The sequence below is a fragment of the Phacochoerus africanus genome, chromosome 1, assembly GCF_016906955.1.
Source record: "Phacochoerus africanus isolate WHEZ1 chromosome 1, ROS_Pafr_v1, whole genome shotgun sequence".
Taxonomy (NCBI): Eukaryota; Metazoa; Chordata; class Mammalia; order Artiodactyla; family Suidae; genus Phacochoerus; species Phacochoerus africanus.
This window is the reverse complement of record NC_062544.1, coordinates 101,474,898-101,501,798: the sequence shown is the minus strand read 5'-3', so window position 1 is coordinate 101,501,798 and position 26,901 is coordinate 101,474,898. Positions and strand designations below refer to the sequence as shown.

Below are 26,901 nucleotides of genomic sequence, written 5' to 3'. Positions count from 1 at the left end.
CTTAATGTCCAATTTAAATTGCTTCTTTTTTCAGTCTCAGGCCATTGCTCTCTATTACATTACCACTAAGCACCTTAAGTTACTCCTCTCCCTTTTGAAAAGGATGAAATTGGTTTGTATATTTCATTTGAAAAAGTGGCCTCATTCTTGTAGACCAAAACATCTTTAAACACTTGAAAAAGATAGGTGATTGTCTTGTTTCTTAAAAACAACAACAACAAAAGGTGATTTTCTTGCCTCTGTTTTTCATCAGTTTAGAAATAATTCATGGAACTGATGTAAGTGACCCTAATTGCACTATATGGTTGGCCTTTATTCCAATCACCCTGTAACAGGGGGATAAGCACACTCATTTCTTAAAGGAAACGTGAGTCTTGTATGAGCTGAGATATATTATACAAAAGGGGGATGGCATATTTGCACAGAGGTGTGGACTTACTTGCTCGAGATCTTGGAGCATCATCTGCAAACTCTGTGCTCAAAAGACATTAAGTTACAAGAAGGCAGGATTCCTATCATTATGGCAATATGAACAGTGATGGTTTCCAAGCTGCTAACAGAGTAAAAACTTTTGGGGTACAAACGGAGCCACAAGGCCCTAAGTTGCCAGTGCATTTAATGAGATCTGTTTTCTTGGCTCACTCTTATGGGGGCACTGGATCTTTTAATAAGAAACATGATTCAAAACTTGACAATAAGCTGCCTTATTTTAAATTTCAGGATCGCTATACTCTGTGCTTCCCCTTGTCCCTCCCCACCTCTGCATGTCCACCCCGCCCCCATCCTGTGTATACACCAGACATAGAAAGAGTGAGGTCTTGAACATTTGAAAAGCAACTCTGCTATCCAGCCGAATTGGTCTGGCCCTAGTGTCAGCAGCACATGCACTATCACGAATGCTGGGTTGGCTCTGTGACTGTCCATCAAATCCAATTTTAGCTCTCACCCCCTTCAGATTTACCTCTCCTCTCCTTTGCTCAATATCTGACCTCTTCCCCCTCCTTCTATGACAACACTGAGAGGAATATGGAATAAAGCAGTAAAACAAATCAAATAACAAACACAAATATCCAAACATTCCGTGAGCTTCTGCAGAGAGGGAGTTGGGTATTATTGTCTTAGAGGAAGCATCCTCATGCCTAGAAGAAGACTCAGGTCTCTGTTCAGACATCAATCAGAAAGTGATTTTCCAACACAGAAGAATAGTGTTAGATGCCTCTCACCTCACACAGTGCTGAGAGCAACAGAGAGCCCAGCTCAAAGAGTGAAAAGCTCTTGCTACTGATGACACATAATAGTGGCAAATCTTTGAGGGGGAGAATATTGGAGGTTTGCAGAACTTTACAGAAAGCAAGTGATAAAGATCTGAACTTGAAACAAATGCTAAAGCTGAGAACTATTGGAAAATAATGTCAAGGCCCTCAAGTGAACAACTTTCTCAGTAAAGAGGGCTTTGGACTGAATAATATGGGAAGAAGCAAGGATTTCTAATTTTGTGTAGAAGAGGCATAGAAGTACAGAAAGCAAAATGTTTACTGAGCCAGAATGGATAAATGTTCTTACCATTTTTTTTGTTTTTGATTTTTTTTTTAAGCCCACACTCCCGATCCCTCCCACTCCCTCCCCCTCCCATCAGGCAGCCACAAGTATCTTCTCCAAGTCCATGATTTTCTTTTCTGAGGAGATGTTCATTTGTGCTGGATATTAGATTCCAGTTATAAGTGATATCATATGGTATTTGTCTTTGTCTTTCTGGCTCATTTCACTCAGTGTGAGAGTCTCTAGTTCCATGCATGTTGTTGCAAATGGCATTATGTCATTCTTTTTTATGGCTGAGTAGGTTCCATTGTGTATATATACCACTTCTTCCGAATCCAATCATCTGTGGATGGACATTTGGGTTGTTTCCATGTCCTGGCTATTGTGAATAGGGCTGCAATGAACATGCGGGTGCACGTGTCTCTTTTAAGTAGAGTTTTGTCCAGATATATGCCCAAGAGTGGGATTGCGGGGTCATATGGAAGTTCTATGTATAGATTTCTAAGGTATCTCCAAACTGTTCTCCATAGTGGCTGTACCAGTTTGCATTCCCACCAACAGTGCAGGAGGGTTCCCTTTTCTCCACAGCCCCTCCAGCACTTGTTATTTGTGGATTTATTAATGATGGCCATTCTGACTGGTGTGAGGTGGTATCTCATGGTAGTTTTGATTTGCATTTCTCTTATAACCAGCGATGTTGAGCATTTTTTCATGTGTTTGCTGGCCATCTGTGTATCTTCTTTGGAGAAATGTCTATTCAGGTCTTTTGCCCATTTTTCCATTGATTGATTGGCTTTTTTGCTGTTGGGTTGTATAAGTTGTTTATATATTCTAGAGATTAAGCCCTTGTCAGTTGCATTATTTGAAACTATCTTCTCCCATTCTGTAAGTTATCTTTTTGTTTTCTTTTGGGTTTCCTTTGCTGTACAAAAGCTTTTCAGTTTGATGAGGTCCCATGGGTTTATTTTTGCTCTAATTTCTATTGCTTTGGGAGACTGACCTGAGAAAATATTCATGAGGTTGATGTCAGAGAGTGTTTTGCCTATGTTTTCTTCTAGGAGTTTGATGGTGTCCTGTCTTATATTTAAGTCTTTCAGCCATTTTGAGTTTATTTTTGTGCCTGGTGTGAGGGTGTGTTCTAGTTTCATTGCTTTGCATGCAGCTGTCCAGGTTTCCCAGCAATGCTTGCTGAATAGACTCTCTTTTTCCCATTTGATGTTCTTGCCTCCCTTGTCAAAGATTAATTGACCATAGGTGTCAGGGTTTATTTCCGGGTTCTCTATTCTGCTCCATTGGTCTGTCTGTCTGTTTTGATACCAGTACCACACTGTCTTGATGACTGTGGCTTTGTAGTATTTCTTGAAGTCTGGGAGAGTGATGCCTCCTGCTTGGTTTTTGTTCCTCAGGATTGCTTTGGCGCTTCTGGGTCTTTTGTGGTTCCATGTAAATGTTTGGATTGTTTGTTCTAGTTCTGTGAAAAATGTCCTGGGTAATTTGATAGGGATTGCATTGAATCTGTAGATTGCTTTGGGTAATCTATGGCCATTTTTACAGTATTGATTTTTCCAATCCAGGAACATGGAATATCTTTCCATTTCTTTCCATCTTCTTTGATTTCTTTGATTAAAGTTTTATAGTTCTCGGCATATAGGTCCTTTACCTCTTTGGTCAGGTGTATTCCAAGGTATTTGATTTTGTGAGGTGCACTTTTAAAAGGTATCGTGTTTTTGTATTCCTTTTCTAATATTTCACTGCTGGTATACAGAAGTGCAACTGACTTCTGAATGTTAATCTTATATCCTGCTACTTTGCTGAATTTCTTAATCAGTTCAAGGAGTTTTGGGGTTGAGTCCTTAGGGTTTTCTATGTATAGTATCATGTCATCTGCATACAGTGACAGTTTGATCTCTTCTCTTCCTATGTGGATGCCTTTTATTTCTTTTGTTTGTCTAACTGCTGTGGCTAGGACTTCCACAACTATGTTGAAGAGCAGTGGTGAGAGTGGGCATCCCTGTCTTGTTCCAGATTTGAGTGAGAAGGCTTTCAGTTTTTCCCCATTGAGGATTATATTAGCTGTGGGTTTATCATAAATGGCTTTGATTATGTTCAGGAATGTTCCCTCTATACCCAGTTTGGCGAGGGTCTTGATCATGAATGGAGGTTGGACTTTGTCAAATGCTTTTTCTGCGTCTATTGAGATGATCATATGATTTTTGACTTTTTTTTGTTAATGTGGTGTATGATGCTGATTGATTTGCGTATGTTGAACCATCCTTGTGAACCTGGGATGAACCCAACCTGGTCATGGTGTATAATTTTTTTGGTATGTTGTTGGATTTGGTTGGCTAAGGTTTTGTTGAGAATTTTTGCATCTATATTCATCAATAATATTGGGCGATAGTTTTCTTTTTTGGTGGTATCTCTGTCTGGTTTTGGAATGAGGGTGATGGTGGCATCATAGAATGTCTTTGGGAGTATTCCTTCTTCTTCAACCTTTTGAAAGAGTTTAAGGAGGATGGGCACCAATTCCTCTTTATATGTTTGATAGAATTCACCTGTGAAGCCATCTGGTCCTGGACTTTTATTTGTAGGGAGTGATTTTATGACCTCTTCAATTTCATTTCTAGTGATGGGTCTGTTCAGTTGGTCTGTTTCTACTTGATTCAGTTTTGGCAGGCTGTAAGATTCCAGAAAATTGTCCATTTCTTCCAGATTGTCAAACTTGTTGCCGTATAGTTGTTCATAGTATTCTCTTATGGTTTTTTGTATTTCTGCTGTATCCATTGTGATTCCTCCTTTTTATTTATAATTTTGGTTATTTGGGTTCTTTCTCTCCTCTTTTTAGTGAGTCTGGCCAGGGGTTTGTCAATTTTGTTTACCTTTTCAAAGAACCAGCTCTTGGTTTTATTAATTTTCTCTATTGTTTTTTGAGTCTCTATTTTATTGATTTCTTCTTTGATCTTTATAATTTCCTTCCTTCTGCTGACTTCAGGTCTTTTTTGTTTTTCTTTTTCTAATTCGTTTAGGTGGAGGGTTAAGTTGTCAATTTGGGATCTTTCTTCTTTTTTGAGAAAGGCCTGTATCGCTATAAATTTCCCTCTGAGCACTGCTTTCGCAGCATCCCATAGATTTGGAGCGGTTGTGTCATCATTATCATTTGTTTCAAGGTATTTTTTAATTTCCTTCTTGATTTCCTCATTGACCCATTGGTTTTTTTAGTAGCATGTTGTTTAGTCTCCATGCAGTAGGTTTTTTCTCTTTCCTTTTCCCATGGTTGATTTCTAATTTCATGGCATTGTGGTCCGAGAAGATACTTGAGATAATTTCTATGCTCTTAAATTTATTGAGGTTAGCTTTGTGTCCCAATATGTGGTCGATTCTTAAGAATGTTCCATGAGCATTTGAGAAGAATGTGTATTCTGATTTTTTTGGATGTAGTGTCCTGAAGATATCAATGAAGTCTAACTTTTCTATTGTTTCCTTTAGGATCTCTGTTGCTTTATTGGTTTTCTGTCTAGAGGATCTGTCCATTGATGTGAGGGGGGTATTAAGGTCTCCTACTATGATTGCATTCTCATCCATATCTCCCTTTATGTCTGTTAATATTTGTTGTATGTATCTGGGTGCTGCTGTATTTGGGGCATATATGTTGACGATAGTAACATCCTCTCCTTGGATGGATCCCTTAATCCTTAAGTAGTGTCCTTCTTTGTCTTTCTTTATGTCTTTTGTTTTAAAGTCTATTTTGTCTGATATGAGTGTTGCGACTCCTGCTTTTCTGTCTTGTCTATTGGTATGAAATATTTTTCCCCACCCTTTCACTTTCAATCTATATGTATCCTTTGTCCTAAGGTGAGTTTCTTGTAGGCAGCATATTGAAGGTTTTTGCCTTTTTATCCACTCAGCCACTCTGTGTCTTTTGATTGGGGCATTCAGTCCATTGACATTTAAGGTGATAATTGATAGATGATTATTTATTGCCATTTTGAACCTCATGTTCCAGTTGATTCTATGGTTCTCCATTCTTCCTTTCTTCCTTTCTTTTTTTTTTTTTTTTTGGTTGGATGGTCTCCTGTTATTATCTGCTTGAGTGTATTTTTTTTTCATTTTTTTGCAAATGCAATATTTGCTTTTGGCTTGTGGTTGCCCTGTTTTTTAAGTATGCTAACCCCTTCCCATAATTGTGTGTTTTAGCCTGATGGTCCTGTAAGTTCAAACACTTCATTACTATATTAAAATTAAGAAGAGAAACATCCAAACAAACAAAAGGGTTATTTATTTCCTAACATCCCTTGCCCACATTTTATGGTTTTGATGACTCTTTTTTATTTTTTTCTTTTTAATTTTATTTTGTTTGAAGCATGTTCATGATTAAATCTGTGTGCTGGCTTATTTGAGTGACTGCTCTCTGATTGCGGTTTCCTCAGTCCTAGTTCTTCCTCTTCTTCTTTTTTTTTCTTTTCTTTTTTCTTCCCTTTCCTTCCTTTCTTTTTGGTTTAGAGAAGCCCTTTCAGTATTTCTTTTAACCTGGGTTTTGTGTTGCTGTATTCTTTTAGTTTTTGTTTGTTGGAAAAAAAATTTTATTTCCCCTCTATTTCAAATGATATTCTTGCTGGATAGAGTATTCTAGGTTGCATATTTTTTCCTTTTAGCACTTTAAATATCTCTTGCCATTCCCTCCTGGCCTGTAGTGTTTCTGTAGAAGAAATCAGCTGATAATCTTATGGGGGTTCACTTGTAGGTAACATTCTGCTTTTCTCTTGCTGCCTTTAGGATCCTCTCTTTATCACTAACTTTTGCCATTTTTATTATGATGTGTCTTGGTGTGGGTCTATTTGGATTCAATTTGTTTGGGGCCCTCTGTGATTCCTGTATCTTGAACTCAGTGTCCTTTAGATTTGGGAAGTTTCCAGCGATAATTTCTTCAAATATATTTTCCATCCCCTTATCTTTTTCTACTCCTTCTGGAATTCCTATTATGCGTAGATTGGCCCACTTTATATTATCCCATAGGTCTCTTATATTGCTTTCCAGTTTTTTGATTCGGTTTTCTGTCTGCTGACCTGATTGGGTGATTTCCATTATTCTATCTTCCATATCACTGATTCGTTCTTCTGCATTATTCATTCTGGTTTTTACTGCCCTTAGTTAAGTTTGTATCTCTGCAAATGAATGTTGTAGTTTTTCTTGGCTCCTCCTTATATTTTCTAGTTCCTGTCTGAGCGTATCTGCATTACTGTTCATAGCTCCTCTTCATTCCTTCAGTAGTTTCACTGTTTTCTCTTTTGAACTCCAGGTCTGTCAGACTGCAGAGATCTGTTTCATTGTTGACTGTTTTAGGTGAGTTCTCCTGTTGGTTTGACTGGGGGTGTTTTCTCAGCTTCTTCATCTTGCTTGTTGTTTTCTTTCTCCTGAGGGAGTTGTACTCTCCGTTATCGGGCAGTGTTTGCCTTGTCACTGCCGTGGAATGTTTCCTGAGGGCTGGCATTGTTGGTCAGTCTTTTTTGAGGCAGTGTGGCTTTTCTGGAGTGTTGATGGGGCTAACAGGGTCTCTTTGAAGCAAAGGAGGACTTCCTGAGGGCAGACAGGACTGGGAGGTCCACACCACGATGGTAGCAGATTTCACTTGGTCATGCAGAGCTTGCTCTGGTGTTTTTAGGCTGTGGGGTTCTTGCAGGGGGTTGGTGGTGTTGGGCAGCTGTTCCTCAGGAGTGCAGCACCCCCTGGGGGCTGGAGCAGCTATCTGGGTCACTGAGAACCTAAGAGGCTCTTCCTTAGGGCAGCCCAACTCAGAAGGCTGGCCTGAGAATGTAGGCAGATCTTTTCACAGTCTGGCCAAGCTTGTTGCAGCTTTTCTAGGCTGCAGGGGGTCCTACAGAGAGCTGGCAGTCCTTTGCAGCTGTTCTACAAGAGTGCAGCACCCCCTGAGGGCTTGGGTGGCTAGCTGGGCCACTGCCAACCCAAAAGGCTCCTCCCCAGGGCAGCCCGGCTCAGAAAGACCGTCTGAGATCTTTTCATGGCCTGGCCAGGCTTGTTGCAGTTTTTCTGGGCTGCAGGGGGTCCTGCCTGGAGCTGGCAGTCCTATGCAGCTGATCCACTAGAGCTCGGCACCCCCTGAGGGCTTGGGCGGCCAGCAGGGCTGCTGAAAACCCAAGAGGCTCCTCCCCAGGGCAGCCCAACTCAGAAAGACCGTCTGAGAATTAGGCAGGTCTATTCACAGCCTGGCTAGGCTTTTTCTAGCTTTTCTGGGCTGCAGGCCTTTTCTCGGGGGCTGGTGGTGTTTGGTGCTTCTCTGCGGAGGTGTAGCCCCTCCAAAGGGCAAGCAGGCCTGTGCAGGGTCAGCCCCTGCAGTGGTAGGCTTCAGGCAATTGTTGAGGGCAGCCCTCCTGGATGGCAGGTAGCCCCAGGTCCTGCGAGTGCATAGGGGGTGGTGGGGGTGGGGGGAGGTGATGCACTGGGAAGCACAACTTTCTGCTAGCTAGCGGGCCTTTCAGCTTGCTGTGGCATGGGGAGTATTCTTTGGGGACCCACCCCTTCTTCTCTCCCCTCCCCAGCACGGGCACAGACCAGGCTCTTCTCCCAGGTTCCCTCTGATGTGGCTTTCCACTTCCCCGCCCCTAGAGTATTGCTCCCTTCCTCTGCAACAGCTTTGTTTTCTAGTCTCCCTGGCAGTCTCTGCCCTGTCAAACTTGACAGACTGGTTTCTAGACCTCCCAAGCAGTCTCTGCTCTGCCCTGACCCCCCAGCCCTTTTCCAGGGACAAACCTCCGGAGCCAAGGACTTGGTGCCCAGCCCCCACCCAGGCATCTCAATTTTTGGTGACTGTGCCCGTAGTTCAGATGGTCCATTCGGTTCTTGATCTGCTTTTCAGAACTCCAACTTACTGCTACACTCTTCTCTGCATCTGGAGATTCCTCCGGTTCATTTGATCTTTCCCCCGAGTAAGTGACTTTCCAGGGTGCAGGATCCATTTCTCCTCCTCCTTTCCCTTTTGGGAGCACCCGTCCAGCTCGGATTCATCTTCTCTCACTCTCCTCTTTTCTCTTGTTTTACCTAGTAATGTCACGAACTTCTTGCCATTATTGGAGTTTAGGTTCTTCTGCCAGCGATTGGTTGCTGTTCTGTGCGAGTCATTTATCCTGTAGATGTGCTTTTTTTGTTGTGTTTGTGGGAGGGGGCGAGCGAGTCCCCCTACTCTTCCACCATCTTGAGTCGCCCTCTGATTTTTTTTTTTTTTTTGGCTGTGCTCTCAGCATGCAGAAGTACTCAGGGATCCAATCTATGCCACAGCAGTGACCACACTGGATCCTTTAACCACTAGGCCACTAGGGAACTCCACTCATTATTTTTTCTTTTTATGGCCACACCTGAGGCATGTGGAAGTTCCCAGGCGAGCGGTCAAATTGGAGCTGCAGCTGCAAACCTATGCCACAGGCACAGCAACACCAGGTGGATTCTTAACCCACTGAGCAAGGCCAGGGATTGAACCCACATCCTCACAGACATTATATCAGGTTCTTAACCCATTAAGCCACAATGGGAACTCCTTTTATTTTTTATTTTTTTAAATGAGGGACTATATAGTTGATGCCTGGTTTCATTACATATTGGGCATACTGAGTATGTTGCGATGGAGACTTGGAAGGCCACTCATGCTGTCCTCATTTTCAGCTTAGTCTTCATTTGTTTTGTCCTCACAGGTTATAGGAATTGTGCCTTGTGAAGAAGGTTAAAACAGAGAACTTACATACAGAATTTTCTGTCTGAGAGGGGAACATATTGCTAAAGCTTTGCAGTGCATAAAATAGAACTGCTAAGAGTTAAAAGATCTAGAAATCATTTCTCACATAGCCCAACAATGCTAATGGTAACCATAGATCAGTGCCAAACCTTAGCTGTTATTGTGTTTATCTCTGGTTTCTGAATGAAGAGCCTTTTCATATCTAATCCACCCTACTTGTTGAGGCCCACACATCTTTATGAACAATGGCTGAGGTCATATTACCTTTCATTCAGAAATCTTCAGAAGCCTCTGGCTGCCCATTAATGCTCAATGGCTTTCAAGGTCATGCCAACCAGCTCACTGTGCATTTCCATGTATTTGATCTCTCCCTTTCTTCTATGCATCACCTACCACTCCAACCAGCATAAATGGTAGTTTATGTTTTTCTGTGTTTTTTTCTTTTTCTTTCTCTAGGCATTGCTCCTGGCTAGGCTGAGGCTCATCCATGCTTATGTCTGCAAGCCCAAATTCCATCTATTAAACATAGTTTAGATCAAAAGCTGCATAAAAACCACAGTCAGAAGCTACCTGTCCCTTCTCCGAAATCATATTTTTATGTGTATTTTTAAAAAATAAGACCTATGGGAGTTCCCTGGTGGCCTAATTCTTAAAGGATCTGGCATTGTCATTTCTGTGGCTCAAGTCACTGCTGTGGCCCAGGTTCAGTCCATGGCATGGAAACTTCTGCATGCCACAGGTGCACCCTCCTCTCCCAAAAAAGACCTGTGACTAAATTCTTATGTTTTAAATTATTTATGCACTGGTATCATTTATTCTGAAAACTCACAAACTTCCTAAAGGCAGAGGGTCCACATACTGAGGCATGAGGTCTTGAAATTAGTAAGTCACAATAAAAGCTTATTGAAAGAATAACTGCATAAATCACTCTTATTCTCTTTTATACTCACACAGAGATGCGAAGGGTCATTAACAATCCTTCACATAGAGATATTGATCATTTAAGTCAACAGCTAAACAGTTATAGACTTAGTTTAATTTTAGATGTAAATACAAAATATAAAGTCCTTTGATTTTAAGAATTAAAAAGAAAAAACTGAGAAATATTGGCATCAAGACTTACCTTCCAGATTACATATTGATGGAGGAAATAGTGCACACAAGGGGCAGTTACCAGAAGATGTCAGAGCTAGAAGTTAGGGTGGTGATATTATATTTATGTTTTGATATAGTATAATATAGTATCTATAGAAATAAAAGATTTGTACTCTTGTTTAAAGATTCTCTAATACATGTGGCTCATAATATTAGTCATTAGATATATTCTGTGAAAAAAGGATATTGTGTTCGAATGTGTTTGAGGACCTAAGCAAATGATGCTTCTCTCTTGGCAATTAATCATCTATAGTGACATACTAAAGGTTTCTAGAAATCAGATAGCTTTTAAACATATTATTTAACCTTCATTAATCTTATCTCCCAATAATAATTGCCCTTGGAACAGTCAAGTTTCATCTAACAACTGTAAGTATCTCAAGGAAAAAGTCTTTTAGAGAAAAATACTTTAGAAAACCTGTTCTAAGATATTACTTGGATTGCAAAACACAATAGATGTGTTCTAAATCCACCTTCAGGGTGAGATATTTACAGTCCTTTCTGTTTGGTCTGTGAATGATCAAGTTGCTTGTGAGGGAAAGTTTCAGGGTACAGGTGAGGGTGGGCATGCATCTCTGTCCACTGGATGTACCTGTGTACACAGAATACAGGTAGCAGGAGGAAGGGAATGCAGAAGCATCCTGTCACACACCAGCTGCTGGCAACAGTGGAAGCACTTACTAGATTGCAAAAACTGATTTTGCTGCAGCTTTCTTTCCCTTGATTGTATCTGCTTTGTCCTTCCAACCTTTCTTGTGAAGCTGCTGTGGTTCATATGTTCCTCAGTTATTTTGTTACAGTGATTTATGATGTTATCTAAATCCTCCAACTACACTTATAATTAAATACGTAATTCCATTTCCATAATGTTACATAACACACTGTCTTATCCTACCTCACGTCCTGGGGAATGATATTAAAACAATAATATAATTATGGCTGAAATTTGCTGGTATCCTAGTTAGAACATTTAGTTCCAACTATCACAGAATTAACCAAATGTAAGATAAAACTTATGAGAATAAATCTATGGGCATTAAATTTATTTGTACTCTTAATGTTGAATTATGCCACATAATTAGGATATAATCAAGTAGGCAGTAAAAGACTGCTGAATAAATGAATGCATAAGTCACTTGCGTTTTCTTTTACACTCACATGGAGGCTCGTTAGGGATGCTGTGTTTGTGTATCTATATATTTGCTTATGTATGTATCCACAGATCGCTATAGAAGTTTATAGATTGAATAACATGTCATTTCAAAATGTGATTGTAATAAGATTTCAACCAATACAAAAAAAATTAAATGTTCTCTTGACAGTAAGTTAAATTCTGGGAATTTGTTTCACTGATAAAAATCACTCTCTACACAACCACCTCAAATATTCTAATGAAAAAAGAAAGCATAATATAAAATTATTAATGAGGTAGTACTGGATACAAACATCTAGAGAAAGTAAGGAAGAAGGCTCCGCTTGAAACAATAACCAAAGGGATTTGTGCAATCAAAGTCAAATGTCCAAATATGAAAGAGTGTAACATATTTTGAGAAGAATGGCCAACAAGAAAGATCTGTCTATGCTTAGCATGATATATGTTTCAAATTCATGGGAAAGAAGGCTGAATAATTTAGGAATCATTAAAGAAATGCTAAAATTTTCTCAGAATTATGTGAAAAGAAAATAAATATTCAGACTCATATTTGGATCCTTGAGTTTGGGATTGCTGCCAAGATCAGAGGGCTGCATACAGAATATATTTCAAAAATGAACCTGTATTGTTCAGCCCCCTCTTTCTATTAAGGTGAGATATTAATTAGGCAAACACATTGCTTCTTCTCAGAGTAACTCTTGGTTTAATAGCTACCCAGCCTATTAGCTTAATGGCTCAATTAAAAAAAGGCAACATCCACTTTTTAGAACATTTTTCGTAGTTAGGGCTTACTTATGATGAAGAAATCAGTAGACTGAGATTTGGGGAAATGGGACAGACTTCACAAAGAATGAAGCTAATGAGAGTATGTATAAAATTCCCTGTTAAGGGAAAAATAAAGTGATAGTGTAAAATTAAGGGACAGTAATCTGATAGGTAATGTTTTTAACTAGCTACTTAATTCTGTTTCCAACAACATGAACATGGAAAAATATAATATAGAGAATGTGATAATATAAAAAACAATAGGGGTTATCCATATATAATTTGCAAATTGTAACAATGGTTTTTAGGTGGGGAGTGTAAAACACAAAACTGTTGGTCATTGTACTGTCATAACAAAGTGAAAGCTGTGGGGTTTTATTCCCCTGTTAAATATCTCCTGGAAGGGCCAAAGGTGATATTCAGAGTTCTAGTGTTATTTTTCAAAGGTGGTCATAAAGCAGTCTTACGTGCAGAATTATAGGGAGTTAAACATTTTGGGATTAGATAGGAACAGTCTCCTTTTAAATGTTTTGTGTGTGTTTGTGTGTGAAAGTTCTGAGTCTTTGTACCCAAATTCTGGCTATATTTTGCCTTGTTTTAAATTATTCCGACAAACATTAGTACCTTTGAGTTACGACTCGCTGTCAGTACTAGGGGTACTTTATATTGTATGATCTGATATAATGGGTGAAATTAGACTGTGTCCCCTTTTAATTTCCCACTAAACAAAGATAACCTTGTTTTCCAGGTTTATGATGGGACTTGAATGGAGATGGAACAGGGTTTGGCATAGGGCTGCAGTCACCAAAGACACTCAGATTTTTCTAGTTGGTGAAGTATGGGCCTAAAAGTAAAAGCAAGGCATATATTTAAAAAATGTGGAGTCAATGAATGGAGAGATGGATGTCACTTTATTTCCAGGACCTCTGTAGTATTACGATAAGAAACTACATTTGGTTAAGTGTTTGCCTACCAATGTGATGCCAGTTCATCTACAAATACCTGGAACCTCTTTTCTGTGCATTATTCTTGAATAGTGCTAAAAGGGGAATAACAATGACACATAAGCCAGAACATATTGGAACAGAGAGTGAAGCAAACTAGTGGTAAAAACATGACCTTCCTCCATAAGGTCAAATAGTTTTATTTTGATTAAACACTACAATACAGTATATATCCATTAAAAAAAGAAAACTCTATAGTTATATAAATTATTCCTTCCATTCATCAATTCTTTTCTTTTCCATTACAGCTTTGGTACAATGTGATTTCAGTATATAATTTTTAAATACTTTTAGCATCACAAACTCAACACAAAGTACAAAACTAATAATCCAAATTAGGGATATTATCATCTACACAGTGGTATTCAGTGGTAGGAGAAAATCTTACCTTGATGAATTCATGTCACTAGCTAAGCTATAAAGGCATACCTAGCAGACATGACAGAAATATGCACCATTAACCAGCTAATGTGTGGATTAGTCTTTGTTTTTTTACAGAATACCAGCAGCAGTCATTTGGGTGTTGAGTGAATACCTAAGTCCTCAGTGAATCTTCCCACCTTGCTCTTCCCTTAAAGGCCATGAGTAATATCTGGAGAAATGTACCACAGGCAGAGCGCTCAGAACTTGACCTGCCACCCGGCATTGCTCATATTGGCACAGTTGGTCCTACAGCTGGCCGACATCACAGGGACGGTGCTGGAAGGGCAGTGAGGGCCAATCAGCCTAAGGTTGTTTTGAGGGGTCGGCGGTGTGACGTTACAGTACACAGGCATTCCAGTGGCTGGGAGGGACCCTTGGCCTGCCTGGTTAGGTAGCATGATTGGCTGTTGGTATGACTGCTGAGGGAGTCCTTGAGAACCCTGGGTCATCGGCACCTGTGGGGAGACATAAGACAGAGCCCTGCATGAAGAGGTTATTTTCGGGTATCCAGTGAGCTACAGTGGTGTCACCAGAAACATCCAAGCTTTTGGGTCTGACCTAACAGGTCACCCATTTCAGCTCTACCTTTTATTAGCTGTTTCACATTGGACAAGTCACTTAACCTCTCTGATTCCATTTGCACAATGACACCTACTTTGAAGTACCCCTGGAAGGATGGGGCAGATGCTGTACAGTGCTTGGGACATGTGAATGCTCAGAAGGGGTTAGTTCTGAGCCTCCTTCCTTCCCTTCTTCATGGCCCTCCAGGGAGTGCCATCTGGCCTCCTACTCTAGATTTCCCTCAGCTTTGGAAAGCCATGCTCCTGTGTTGGTTTTAGGCAAAGAATGTAGTCTGGAGCCACTGATAGTAGGGGCTTTTGTCCCAGGAACCTACCTCACTCTCAACCTGCAGCTTTAGGGAACATCTAATACGGAGATGGAGGTAGAACCCAATGCAAGTGTGAATCAGGGCAGAAGGACGAGGATAGGTTCTCCAGGGCGAAGAGCACCTGGTGCAGCTAAATGTTAACGACTAATGTATTTCACTAACCCTCCACTCCCCCTCCCAGCATACTTCAGAATATACCTTCCAGAAGCAGGCATGACATTTTTAAAATACTCAGTGTGGTTCTAGTCTGGAAAATGTCCAATAAATGCCCTTTAAATTATTCTGAGATATCATTTAAAAATCTAAGTTAGATTTGTGGTGAAATGAAGTTTCTTTGGGTGTGCACAAAAACAAATGAAAATTTGTCATGAGGACTTTCTCCCAATAAGTACAATTTCAATAGCATGCCCAAAGTTCTGCATGAATAGAACTTTAAAGAATTTTTTTCCCATGAATTGACAGTTTAAATGAACAGGACATTCAAAAGGCATGGTAGTTATAGAAACATACATTTCCCATTTTCTACTTGTCTATTATGATCTTAACTCAAAATCAGTCATCAACAATGGCTATGCCTAGCACCTACCACCCAGCCAACCACCCGATCTGAGGACAAACCCACAAGTCTGTACTTTGGCATGTTCCACTTCATAAACCACGATTTTTCCAAATTACTGATATGCACCTGATAATTAGACATGGTTGGGTAGGAGACCATGATGCTTTGCACTGGAGTTCCCTGTTGGCTGCTCATCACACCCTGACTCTGAGGTGGCTGCTGCACCCCCATGAGGCTTTGGAACCCCTGTTGACCAGACAAGACCGGCTGGTAACCTGTGAAGAGAAATAACTTTTTGAACTAGCTGTGCCAAGAACAAAGATGATACTGTAGGGTTAATAACACTTCTTCACAAGGCAACCTTCAGACATTTCAATCTCCCAATCAGGAATGTTTATTTCCTAGTAATGCCTGTTTTGCTTCTTAGAGTGGATAAGGGTATGACTCCCCCCAGCTCACTGATCTTTCCATCCTTAAGAGTGGTCCAGTGAGTAGTTTTGACATTGATAAATTCTTTATGACACAAAGATGGCAACCTCTATTGGCACTGGATGACTGCTTCAAATTAGCCTTTTCAGGTTTGTCTTTTGCTTTGGTTTCGATGATATTGGGAGAAGTCATAGATTATCAAGTTCTATGCTAATTCAACTGATTCATTCTCTTACTCTCTCTCTTTTCTGCACTACTTCACTTCATATAGAGATCACCAAACAGCCTGTTAACTTGGGATGCGTTCTACTTTTCCCAGTGAACAAAATGATTCTTTATGTAATTCAATGTTCATTGCCTTACACAAAAGGCTACAGCCAGTGAAATGTGTGTCATGGCTTTTATTCTGTTTCAATCACTAGCTCCCAAGAGAATGTTCTGGCAAAACACTCCCAGAAGTGACCATGCACATGTCATAGATAATATACAATTCGGCATTTAAAGTATGTGTCTGGGGAGTTCCCATAGTGGCTTAGCAGTTAACAAACTCGACTAGCATCCAGGAGGTTGTGGGTTTGACCCCTGGCCTCGCCCAGTGGGTTAAGGATCTGGTGTTGCCGTGAGCTGTGGTGTAGGTCACAGACGCAGCTCAGATCCTGCATTGCTGTGGCTGTAGTGTAGGCCGGCAGCTACAGCTCCGATTGGACCCCTAGCCCAGGAACCTCCATGTGCCGCGGGTATGGCCCTAAAAAGATGAAAGACAAAAATAAATAAAGTATGTATCTGGGAATTCCTGCTGTGGTGCGATGCGATCGATGGCGTCTTAGCACTGGGATACTGGTTCTATCCCGGCCTGGTACAGTGGGTTAGGGATCTGGCGTCGCCACAGCTGTGGCTTGGATCTGATTCCCTGGCCCAGGAAGTCCATATGCTGCAGGGCAGCCAAAAAAGAAAAAATAATTTAAAAAAAGAATGTATCTGTTTGTGACCTTCTGGATGGTTCAGCTGGTTGGATTTCTTTTTCTTTTTAAATGGACTAGAATTTACTTAACTATTCTAATCCCTAATATAAGATGTAATTTAAAATGCATTCTTAAAGGAAGGCTATGAACTGTCCGTACAAATATTGGGAAGAAAGATATGACTTAGGTAAAAATGACATGGTGATAGAGAAATGAAACAGATTTGCTTCATCCTGGAAAGTAAGGTGCTTCCAGAGTTCATACTATTAACTACACTGAGTGCTTTGGAGTCAGTGGAACTGCTGTTTTCATACAAATCACTGAGAGAATCTTTAAAATCCTAGATTTTCTTAGCGTAAACACTGTTTTACAACCAGATTTTAAAAACTGAAAGGGTAAAAAATTCCTAATCAATGTGTGTTGTTTATAAATAAAAAATTTTGAGTGTAGGTGAAAGTTTTAATTGAGGAAAGGTAAAAATAATATATATACTTTGCTATCCTATGCTATGCAAAAATGTATTTTCACTCCTCTTAGAAATATTGTGGAAACATGTCTTGCAAATAGGAGACAGCTTATTTCATCAGATGAGATGGAAACAAGGTCTGGTCAGTTTGGAACACCTAAGAGACCAAATGCGGGGATAAGCCAAGTTGGGAGGTCTAGACTGTGCCGGCCTTGGTAATGGGACAGGTGTGTAATCTCGAAAGTTATCCTTTGACCTTCTCTATGTGTCCCCCTGCCTTTTTTTTGGCTGCACCCATGGCATGTGGAAGTTCCCTGCCTAGGGATCAACCCTGTGCCACAGCAGTGATAATACCAGGTCCTTAACCCACTAGGTCACCAGGGTACTCCTGTATCCCATTTTATTTTTTATTATTTGATTTTATATTCACATTACTACCCCTATTCCATTTTCATGGTGGGCTAAGTTATTTTCAATTCTTATAAAGACACCACATATTAAGAATCTAATTAAGGGTAATAGCCACCATCTCTCCAGTTACCCTGCGTCCATGGCACACAGTCAAGCCTCTTTTCATATGCTCTGAGGGTCTATTTAATATTAATTACACCATCAAAGAGGGTTTGTACAATATGAAAAAATCAGCAGACTTGAGAACAAGAACTGTGACTTAAGGCCATATCATGGTCCTCTCTACCTCTCAGAATGCCTCCTATTGCAGGGAGAAATTTCTTATAGGATTAGTTGCAAAAAACTGTTTTATATGATTTCCTATCATCTAGATCTACCACTCATTCATATACTCATTGGCCCTGAAAAAAAACAGTTGCTATTTTACTATTATTATGACATTGTTCCTAGCTGCATCAAATTCACTGAAGCAAGAATTGTGACATATGTAAGAAAATAACTTGGTATGACTATAGAAACTTCATGACCAACAGCCTTCCTTACCATTTCCTAGTTCTAGAACAAAGAGCAGATAAGGTGAATGCATTCCCAAGTCCATATCATGGTGAATATAATGGAGCCGTACCTCTAGCTGATGATTCAAAGTAGAGGTTGAAAATGAGAGAAATGTCTTTTAAGAATCTGACTTATATTTGGTCTTATGCTAAAAGCCCAGCTGGGTCTCAATGGCCCTGAATGCACACAGCTACTATGTAAACAAAAAGAGAGGAAAAGAGGGGAGGGAGGAGGACAGGTGAGGTGCAGTGACCTTGCATCTAAAGATGATGTATTTGCTTAATGAATCCTAACATCCTTTCACAGAGTCATCTTTGAAATGACTCTGTTTTACAGAGTCTGTTCAAACATAAATTGAGGTGGCCTATAAAAGATTCATTTATTACAGCAACTCTAAACCAAAATTGGGGTGAGGGGAAAAAGTTGTCTGATGATAACAAAGCTGATAGGATACAGAAAACAGAATGTCTCCGTAGGAAGAGAAAGCAACTCTCAAGTAACAGTTAAGGAGAGAAAAGGAGTGAGGAGGTTGGGCGGCCTCATCCCAGTAAAAGTGTGGGACCTGTGAGGGTGCAGTTCATCTTTGCTGAGTGCACAGATGCAGGACCATTGCAGTGTCTCCCTCCCCAGGCCTCCTCTGCCTGCTCACTTGTGAACTTTAATACCAAATACTATTTGTAGTTTGAGGGTAATTCATTAATATTCTGTGCATAGAAGTGGCCTACCAGCTCTGCAGTGGGGTTCCTACAGTAAACACACTTCCAATAAATCAAGATTTATGGGAGGAGTGAATAAGGCTGTACAATTTCAAAATGAAAACTTAGGTGTAAGGAAAGCCAAACTTATATTCATGAATGCCATTCATTTCTCAGTTTGCTCTCCAGGCAAGAAATTTATACCTGGGATGGTTTAATTGAAGGTACCCATTTCTTTAAATGATGTTGCAGAAGGTAGGTGGCAGAATGGTCTTTGAGACAGGAGGCTGTCTGGAGTGTGAATATGACCTCCCATCCAGAAATAGACAGATAGAAATGTGATAGCAGTGACCTAAGAATGAACTAACAGGGTCTGCCTGGGACACAGCACAGCCGAAGGCAGAGATGGCAGTGCTGGTGGCAACTTGCTTATCTCATCTATTCACATGAGAAATGTTCTCCAGTTTGTCAATTCTTAGCTGTGAGATGATCAGTTTTTCATATTTATTGAGGATTAACAAGATAGAATGCATCTTACAAAACAGCAACAGCTACAGTATCTGCCCTGTAGGCTTGCTATGGAGATCATAAAGACATTAGCTATTTTTATTATTCCTTTTTCAAGTCAAGGTTAGTTCAGTTTTCAAGTCACATGCATCTTTTATTTTCTAAAGGTAAAAAGGTTAGGAATGGACAAATGCCTCCTAGCAAATAAAAGAGTACACTCTACTAAGATTGAGGAGTTATAAAATTTAAAAAAAAAAACCTGGCTCTTACAAATCTGAAAATTTAATATTGTTTCTACTGAAATATAGCAGTTACCAAATACTATTTGTAGTTTGAGGGTAATGCATTAATATTCTGTCACAGAAACATTTCTTGATGTAGAACACTTCTGAAAAATCAAATGTAAACTGATTAGGAGTTATAAATTGCAGGACTGTGACTGACATTATTTTAACTCTTTTGAATACATTATTACAGAATAATAATGTAATAATCATTTTAGAAATGAATGAAATGGCAAAGCTGTAACATGTATTTTCAGGATTTTGTTTCCTTGGCTGTTGTTATAAAAATTGATGCTGAGAAAGGGGCGTAGTTAAGAGGGCAAATATCTACAGAGCAAAATAACTGGGAAGCTAGACAGTTCTCATCACCTCCCCAAACCCACCCAAGCAGTGTAATTTTCCTGTTGTGTTTATTAAGTACTCTTAACATGGTATAATGTCTTTTTAAATTATTAAACTTAATAATCTGCTTAATATAAAATATCACTTAACTTAGATGAACCAGCATACACGTATTTCTACAGGTTTCTAAGGAAGCAGATACCTGATTCTGAATTCAAATTCTGTTTTTTTTTTTTTTGTACCTGGTTTTGAGAAGGAGTTGTAGTTTAGCTGTTGCATGGCTGGTGAAGAATATGAAAGCAAAAAATGCTTATCCAGGACTAGTTTGTCCTTTGCTGAATTTTTATAGTTCACACATTGTACCACCTTCTAATATGTGCCTGGTTGTTTCTTGGTTGCCTATCAGTTTCTCTACACTTTCATCTTAAAGATTTTCCATTATAACTGAGCTAACTAGCTCTATTTGTTGATCACTTACTCTGATCCAAACAGTAAATTAAGCATTCTTACTTTATTGTCACAAAAATCCTGGGAGGCAGGCAGTGTTATTAAACTCCTTTTACAAAAGAGACAGTAGTGATTTAGATTCAGACATCTGTTGAGGTCAGCCAGCTAGCAGGAGGGAAAGCCTGAATTTACATTACAGTTTTCTGACTTGGGCATCCCCTACTTTTACTGCCTAAATTGTAGTACTATTTGTTATACATTCTCCTAAGTCTCATACCTCCACGTAATCCTCTTGGTGTGGCAGGTGCTCAATGGCTATTCATCACATTAATTGTTTCCTTAATGGTTAAAACAGTTAAGTATAGAAGACAAGGGTTAGCATCCACAGTCTGTTAAACATCTTGCTAGTAGCAAAGAAAGAAAGAAAATCAAAGGTAAAGCATAATTGCCCTGTCAAAATCAACTCAGACAACTCAGGAATGTTTTAAAGGTTTTTTTTTACTCAGATAATGGGACACCAAGACAGTCAGGTTGAATGTGGGGTGAGGTGAGTCAAATGGATTCTAGTCCGTTCATTTACCTCATTAGTTTCTAATCAGCAAATACTATAGTTTTCAATTACTAGGACCATTTTAAATAATGGCTCTCCTCACCATCATTGAGGACTCTGTATATTTACTCTGGATTGTTTTCTCAAAATGCTCTGAAAATATAAGACAACAATATCTTATCTGCACATTAAATTTAATATCAGTTCTGTTATTTTAATGTTCCAGGCAACTGGCTGCCCTCAGGAAAAGTCACCTGGCCTTTGGAAACAAAAATCGTACTGATGGTATTTGAAAGATAAAAGTAGGTTAGAGAAAGAAGATATACAGAAACTTTGCAAAACAACCCGGACTATCAGCTTGGAAAAAATTAAGACTCCCCCAGGGCACTTGGAGGTGGCTGTACCTTGGGAATTTACAGACCGCTATCATAACGTGTTTCTGATTCTGTGAACACTGGATTTGTTCCCTGGTTTTACTTCATTCCAAAGGAACTGTCTGTAATTCAGGGGTCCTTTTTGGCTTCATCTACCTACAGCACCTTGGTGCCCAAGGTAGCCTTGAGTGAGGAGAATGGATATTTCCTATGATATTATGGAAACTCTATGGTTTCCTGAAAGAAAGGTGGATTTGAGGTAAAGGGTTCCCCCTACCCACCATCATGGAGCATGGAAGATGTCCTCAACAGTTCCACTGACATTGAGGCCTCCAGGAACCAGGGGGTCCTCAGACACTAAGGAAGGCATCTGATATCACTGGCCTTTATAGATGCTGTTCTACTCCAAATCCCAAGATGACTCCCAAGTGCGACAGTTTAGGTTAAGTGGGGTCAACATTTTACAGCATGTGTAAGTTCCTGAGCCAGAACCTATGTCATAGCAGTGATAATGCCAGGTCCTTAACCCACTGAACCACCAGGGAACTCCAAGTGTGGTCAACTTTGAAAAGCAAGCTGTATATCTTTTGAAGCATCTTGCCTCTGTCAGTCTCCCAATTTATGTAAACTAAAATGCTACCTAGGATTTTTAAAATAAGAAAGCTGCATAGACTGGATTGGAAGACTTTTTTATCTTCAAATATGTCTAAAAACTAAGATACAGGATAGAAATATCTAGCCTGGACATCATAATTAGATACTCTTTTGTTCTTATACCTGAAGTAAAACAGCATAAAGCAGTCCGAAAAATTAAAATAGAGGAGTACAAAAAAATGGCCCTTTTTTTGGGGGGGGGGGGCTGTTGAAGCCCATTGTCTTTGCCCAAAGCCCATCTTTTCACCTTTGTGTAAATGTCTGCCTTCATGTTATTTACTGGCTGTCTCTGCATCCATCCTCCTCTCCCTCACCATTTGTTATTCAGTGGTTTTAATTCCATAGGAACAAGAGGCAGACTGAGCAGGGAGAGGCTGCCAGAGAATGGGGGGGATGCAGCACACATCCCAGGGAAGTCTGTCCATCCTGATGGAATTGAGGAGAGCTGCGACAAGCCGTTAAGTGGAATGATGCTTCCTGAAGTAGTTGTTTTCCTCCTACTTGCTCATGAGCCTTCATACAGCACAGAAAGTAATTCCTAAAACCATCTTTACCATCTCCTGAGAATGTCCACATGTGGGTCATTGTCTAGTGGCAGTCCACATCACATGAATCATCTTATTACTGCAAGCTGAGGGCCCTTTTCACTGCAATTACATCACCCTGATCCATGTTATCACAACTACAAAGCTGCTTTTCTTTCTTTCTCTCTCTTTCTCTCCCTCTCTTTCTCTTTCTTTTCTTTTCTCTCTCTTTCTTTCTTTCTTTATCAGGGCAAACATGAGAGACATTGTTAAATGACTACAGGAATGGCTCATGCACAGAATTTCAATGAATGCCTCTGAGGGAAGCTGGCACTGAATTCCATTTTAAATGGAAGAGGCTGTCATATTATTGAAGTAATTCTCTGAACTTTCCTGGCCCAGAGTGCTGTGCTGACAGCCAGAGCGCTTCTACAACCCAGAGGGAGAAAAACTGCATGAAAGACTCACAAACATTGTACTTTCTTAATGAGGCCAGGCGGCTTAGAAGAAAACGTGGCATTCTTGCATTTCTGCACCTCTACCAGTGTTAAATTATGAACACATTGACACTAGGCTGGGTAGCAGCAAATTGTTGCTCCAGCAGCTTGGAGGAGCTCTTTTCTCAGACTAAGCTTGGGGCAAAGTCAAGACAGAGATGGCTCTAATAATTTCCCACAGTAGCATTCTCTCTGGTGGACATTTTCATTGATGAATTGCTTTTGATCAGCTGGCTAGGACAGGACGATCATGAGGTCAAAAGTCAATGACATGGTGATCACATTACTGTTACTGTCGCATAGCTACAGGCTGTATCTTAATCCTGGCCAACTATTTTGAAAGTAAGTTCTATGGTCATAGATTCATCCTGTAGAAACCTACACCAAAATAGAAAAAAATTACCAAAACACCTACTTTATAGTCCATCAAAAGTGTGCTGTTTATATTGATGTTATACATATTTTTTCCAATAGTCAAAGATAACTATTTTTTTTTCAATTCTAGACTGGTAAGGTTCTCACATAAACTTTATTCTAGTGGTAGATTTAACAATAATATTGTTCCAGTGGTAGAGTCTGCTGGGAGGTTAACAGCAATAATCCAGTAGAGACAGTAAAGACAGGAACTAAGGCAGAGATGGTAGATTAGAGAGATGGGACACACCAGGGAGATGCACAGCAAGGGAACTGTCAGAAACTGGCATCTAGTAGTTTCAGTGATGTCACATGTCGGATGGACATGAGCTTGGATCAACTAACTGAACCATCATCATGAATGTCAGTTGTCCACTGGAAAATGAACCCTCGGATCCACAAAAGCCCTGATTTGTAGTTCTTGCTGATTTCCCTGGTGTAACTATTCTCACCATGGCCAATTTTAAACTGCAAATGGCTTAAGATTTAGCTGGCAAAATTTCTAATGTTCTGAATGTGCTCTTGTGGGCCAGAGCAAGAGAGCTTTGGGACACCACTGACCTGGGTTCTCTAGGTCAAGAATCAAATTTTCAGTTCATTTAAATTTTGTTCCTTTTATCCTTCCTTCTTCAAACCTATTTATCATTTGTTGACATTTCTTTTGACTATGAGAGGCATGGGATTTTATGTATGTGAAGAAGACAAGCACAGAGACACTGGGATGTACACTGGGATGTAGACTGGATTATACACTGGGCTGAACTCCAGATGTAGACTGTACAAAGGACTGTATGTACACTGGCATGTATATTGTACATGGGATGTACACCAGATGTACACTGTACACTGGACTGTACACTGGATATACACTCGGATATACACTGTTGTAGACAATACACTGGGATGTACACCAGATGTACACTGTAAAAAGGACCATATATACACTGGACTGTACACCAGATGTAGACTTTAATGTACACTGTACTGTATACCTTGATATACACTGTACTGTAGACCAGATACACACGTGTACACTGTACACTAAACTGTACACCGTACACTAGGATTTACACTATACAAAGGACTGTACATTGGGATGTACACTAGATGTACACTGGATATACACTGGGGGGTTACACTGGATGTACACTGTACACTGGATTTGTGTACTGAACACTGGAGGTACACCAGATGTACACCGTACAAAGGATTGTATGTTCACTGGGATGTGCATCGTACACAACTACACACCAGATATACACTGGAGGTACACTAGCTATACACTGTACACTGGATTCTAAACTGGATATACACTGGGGGTTACACTGGATGTTCACTGGACTTGTGTACTGAACACTGGAGGTACACCAGATATACACTGGGATGTACACCAGATGTACACTGGACTGGCCACAGGGATTAACCCTGCGATGGACCACTGTGTACTAGATGTGTGCCAGATGTGCTCCAGATGTGTGCACTGTATACCAGTTGTGCACTGGACTGTCCAAAAGATGTACCTGGGGTGACCACAGGCCAGAAGAAACTGAAGCAAGCACCAGCATGATGTTTTCTGTTACATTGTGGACACAAATCCTTTGAACATACATATATGCAAAATGCCAAACATTAGAGATTTCAGAATTTTGTTTCTTCTGATTTTTCCTTGAGGTCCAGGTAGATATCATCAGTCAGTGCTAAATTTCAAAATGCCAGAAAAGTTTAAAGATCAACTGGCTTAGATTTTACTACAACCCAAGCATGATTGATTCTAAATTATATAATGTATAGATCAAAAGGAGAAAAAAAAAAAACCTTCAAACCTCACAACTGAACTCACAATAAATGTATGTATTCTATCCATAACTACTGCTTTCCAAGGAGAAAACCTGGGGATAAACATCTGTGAAGTTCTCATCAGAGTCAAAGAACTTCTGAGTCCCTTGTTATTCTGTCTCTTCATCACTATTCCAACAGATGGCCCCAAATTAAGCTGCTGGGCACCAGATGATGTCACAACTCCAAGCAACAGTAAAGAGATAGTTTCTGATCATCTACATGATCAACCTGTGCTCCTTGTTAACAGTAATAAAAACAATCTTTAATCTCACCATGTGAAGAACTGTTACTTAAAAGTGTTCCTTTTATCTGGGTTGAGATGACAATCTACAGGCTTGTCTACATGAATGCCGATGTGCTTATCTTTTCAGCTGGAATCAGAGGACATAGTCCACACTTAAATTCCATTTCATAAAAATTAAAGTGAAATTGAAGGACAAATGGTCTAAGGTGAAGACTCTTTCTTTTTGACCACCCCTGTAGGGCAGGCTATCTCCACCATGACAAAGCAGTTTCATTGTCTTAATGGCCTGCTGCAGGGTAGGAAGAGAAATGATTCAGAGCATTCACTTGTTAACTTCTCCCTTCCACTCAATGCCTGTAAGAGCAATATATTTCAGCATGGTTAAATGCTTTATAAACATTCAAATAGAACATGAGCATTTTAAGAGAGCCATAACTTTTCCTGCCTCCTGTCTTCAATGTAATGAGATGCTGCAAACTGGGTCTAAAAGAACCAGCTGAGGCCTCAACATCTGTCCTTGGCAGGACAGCAGGCTATGCTGAGAATGTGCTAACCAGGCCCACCCTTCCCAGCGAGGTTTGCATGCTGCCTTCTCAGACCTTTGGATTCTCAAGGTTTGCCTCTCAGTCCTTCCTCATCATCTTGTCTCCACCTCTGAGCGCCTGCTTCCCCGACCAGCTGGAACTCTTTCCTCTGGTCAATGGTTCTCAACATTTTTCTGTCTTGGAAGAATTTGGTTCAAGTGACCAACTGAAAACACAGATTGCTGGTCTCCAACCCCCAGAGGTTCTGATTCAGTAGGTTTTTTTGCGGGGGTGGGGCACTGAGAATGTGCCTTCCTGACAAGTTCCCAGGGGATGCTGATGCTGGTTTGGGAACCACGCTTTGAGAACTGCTGCTGGACATTGGCTTTCCATAAATACTTCTGCACTGAATTCCTATATTTAACCCACTTACTTTTCCCCTCATAGAGTGGGGGATGGGACCTAGCACATCACACCCTGTGGAGGGCCATCTCTCATCTCTGACTTTATTTTCCTTATCTGTAAAAGGGGGACCATCCTGTTCTCAAGGGATGTTAGGTTGGGCCAAGGTCCTTTTGTAAGACACATTACAGGGACTGAGCACCTCACAAGGACCATGACTGTGACTGTCCTTCCCCTGCTCTTTGCACCTTCTACCTTGTATGAACTTGAATTAAATTTCATTATTTATTTAGGTCTGCTTCCCAGCTAGTAATCCTTTGGAAAAATAAGCATATCTTATACATCTGGGCCTGGCCCCATATTCTACCCTTAGTGCCTCAAGAACATTTATCAATGATGTTGATTAAAAACTGCCCACACCACATTCACCCTAGATGAATCTTACAGTGCCACATCATAGAAAATAAGCCAACAAACAAAGCCTGAAGGAAAAGAATGAAGAAGCAATGTTCCACTTCTGCCTGCTACAGCTGAGATAGGTGCACAGATAGGT

General features: G+C 40.2%; 1 protein-coding gene across 14 annotated transcripts in view; it reads right to left on the bottom strand.

Annotated features, from left to right (window-relative positions):
* Positions 1-13,460: 13,460 nt before the first annotated feature.
* Positions 13,461-26,901, bottom strand: part of ARPP21 (cAMP regulated phosphoprotein 21) — a 154,251-nt gene continuing 140,810 nt past the window's right edge. For all 14 annotated transcript variants that reach the window (XM_047769886.1, XM_047769819.1, XM_047769864.1 and 11 more), the window contains 2 exons: positions 15,355-15,503; positions 13,461-14,235 (listed from right to left, as the gene is read on the bottom strand). In XM_047769886.1, the coding sequence (XP_047625842.1) occupies positions 13,978-14,235; positions 15,355-15,503 (407 nt within the window). In that variant the 3' untranslated portion in view covers positions 13,461-13,977. The remainder of the gene's footprint in view (positions 14,236-15,354; positions 15,504-26,901) is intronic.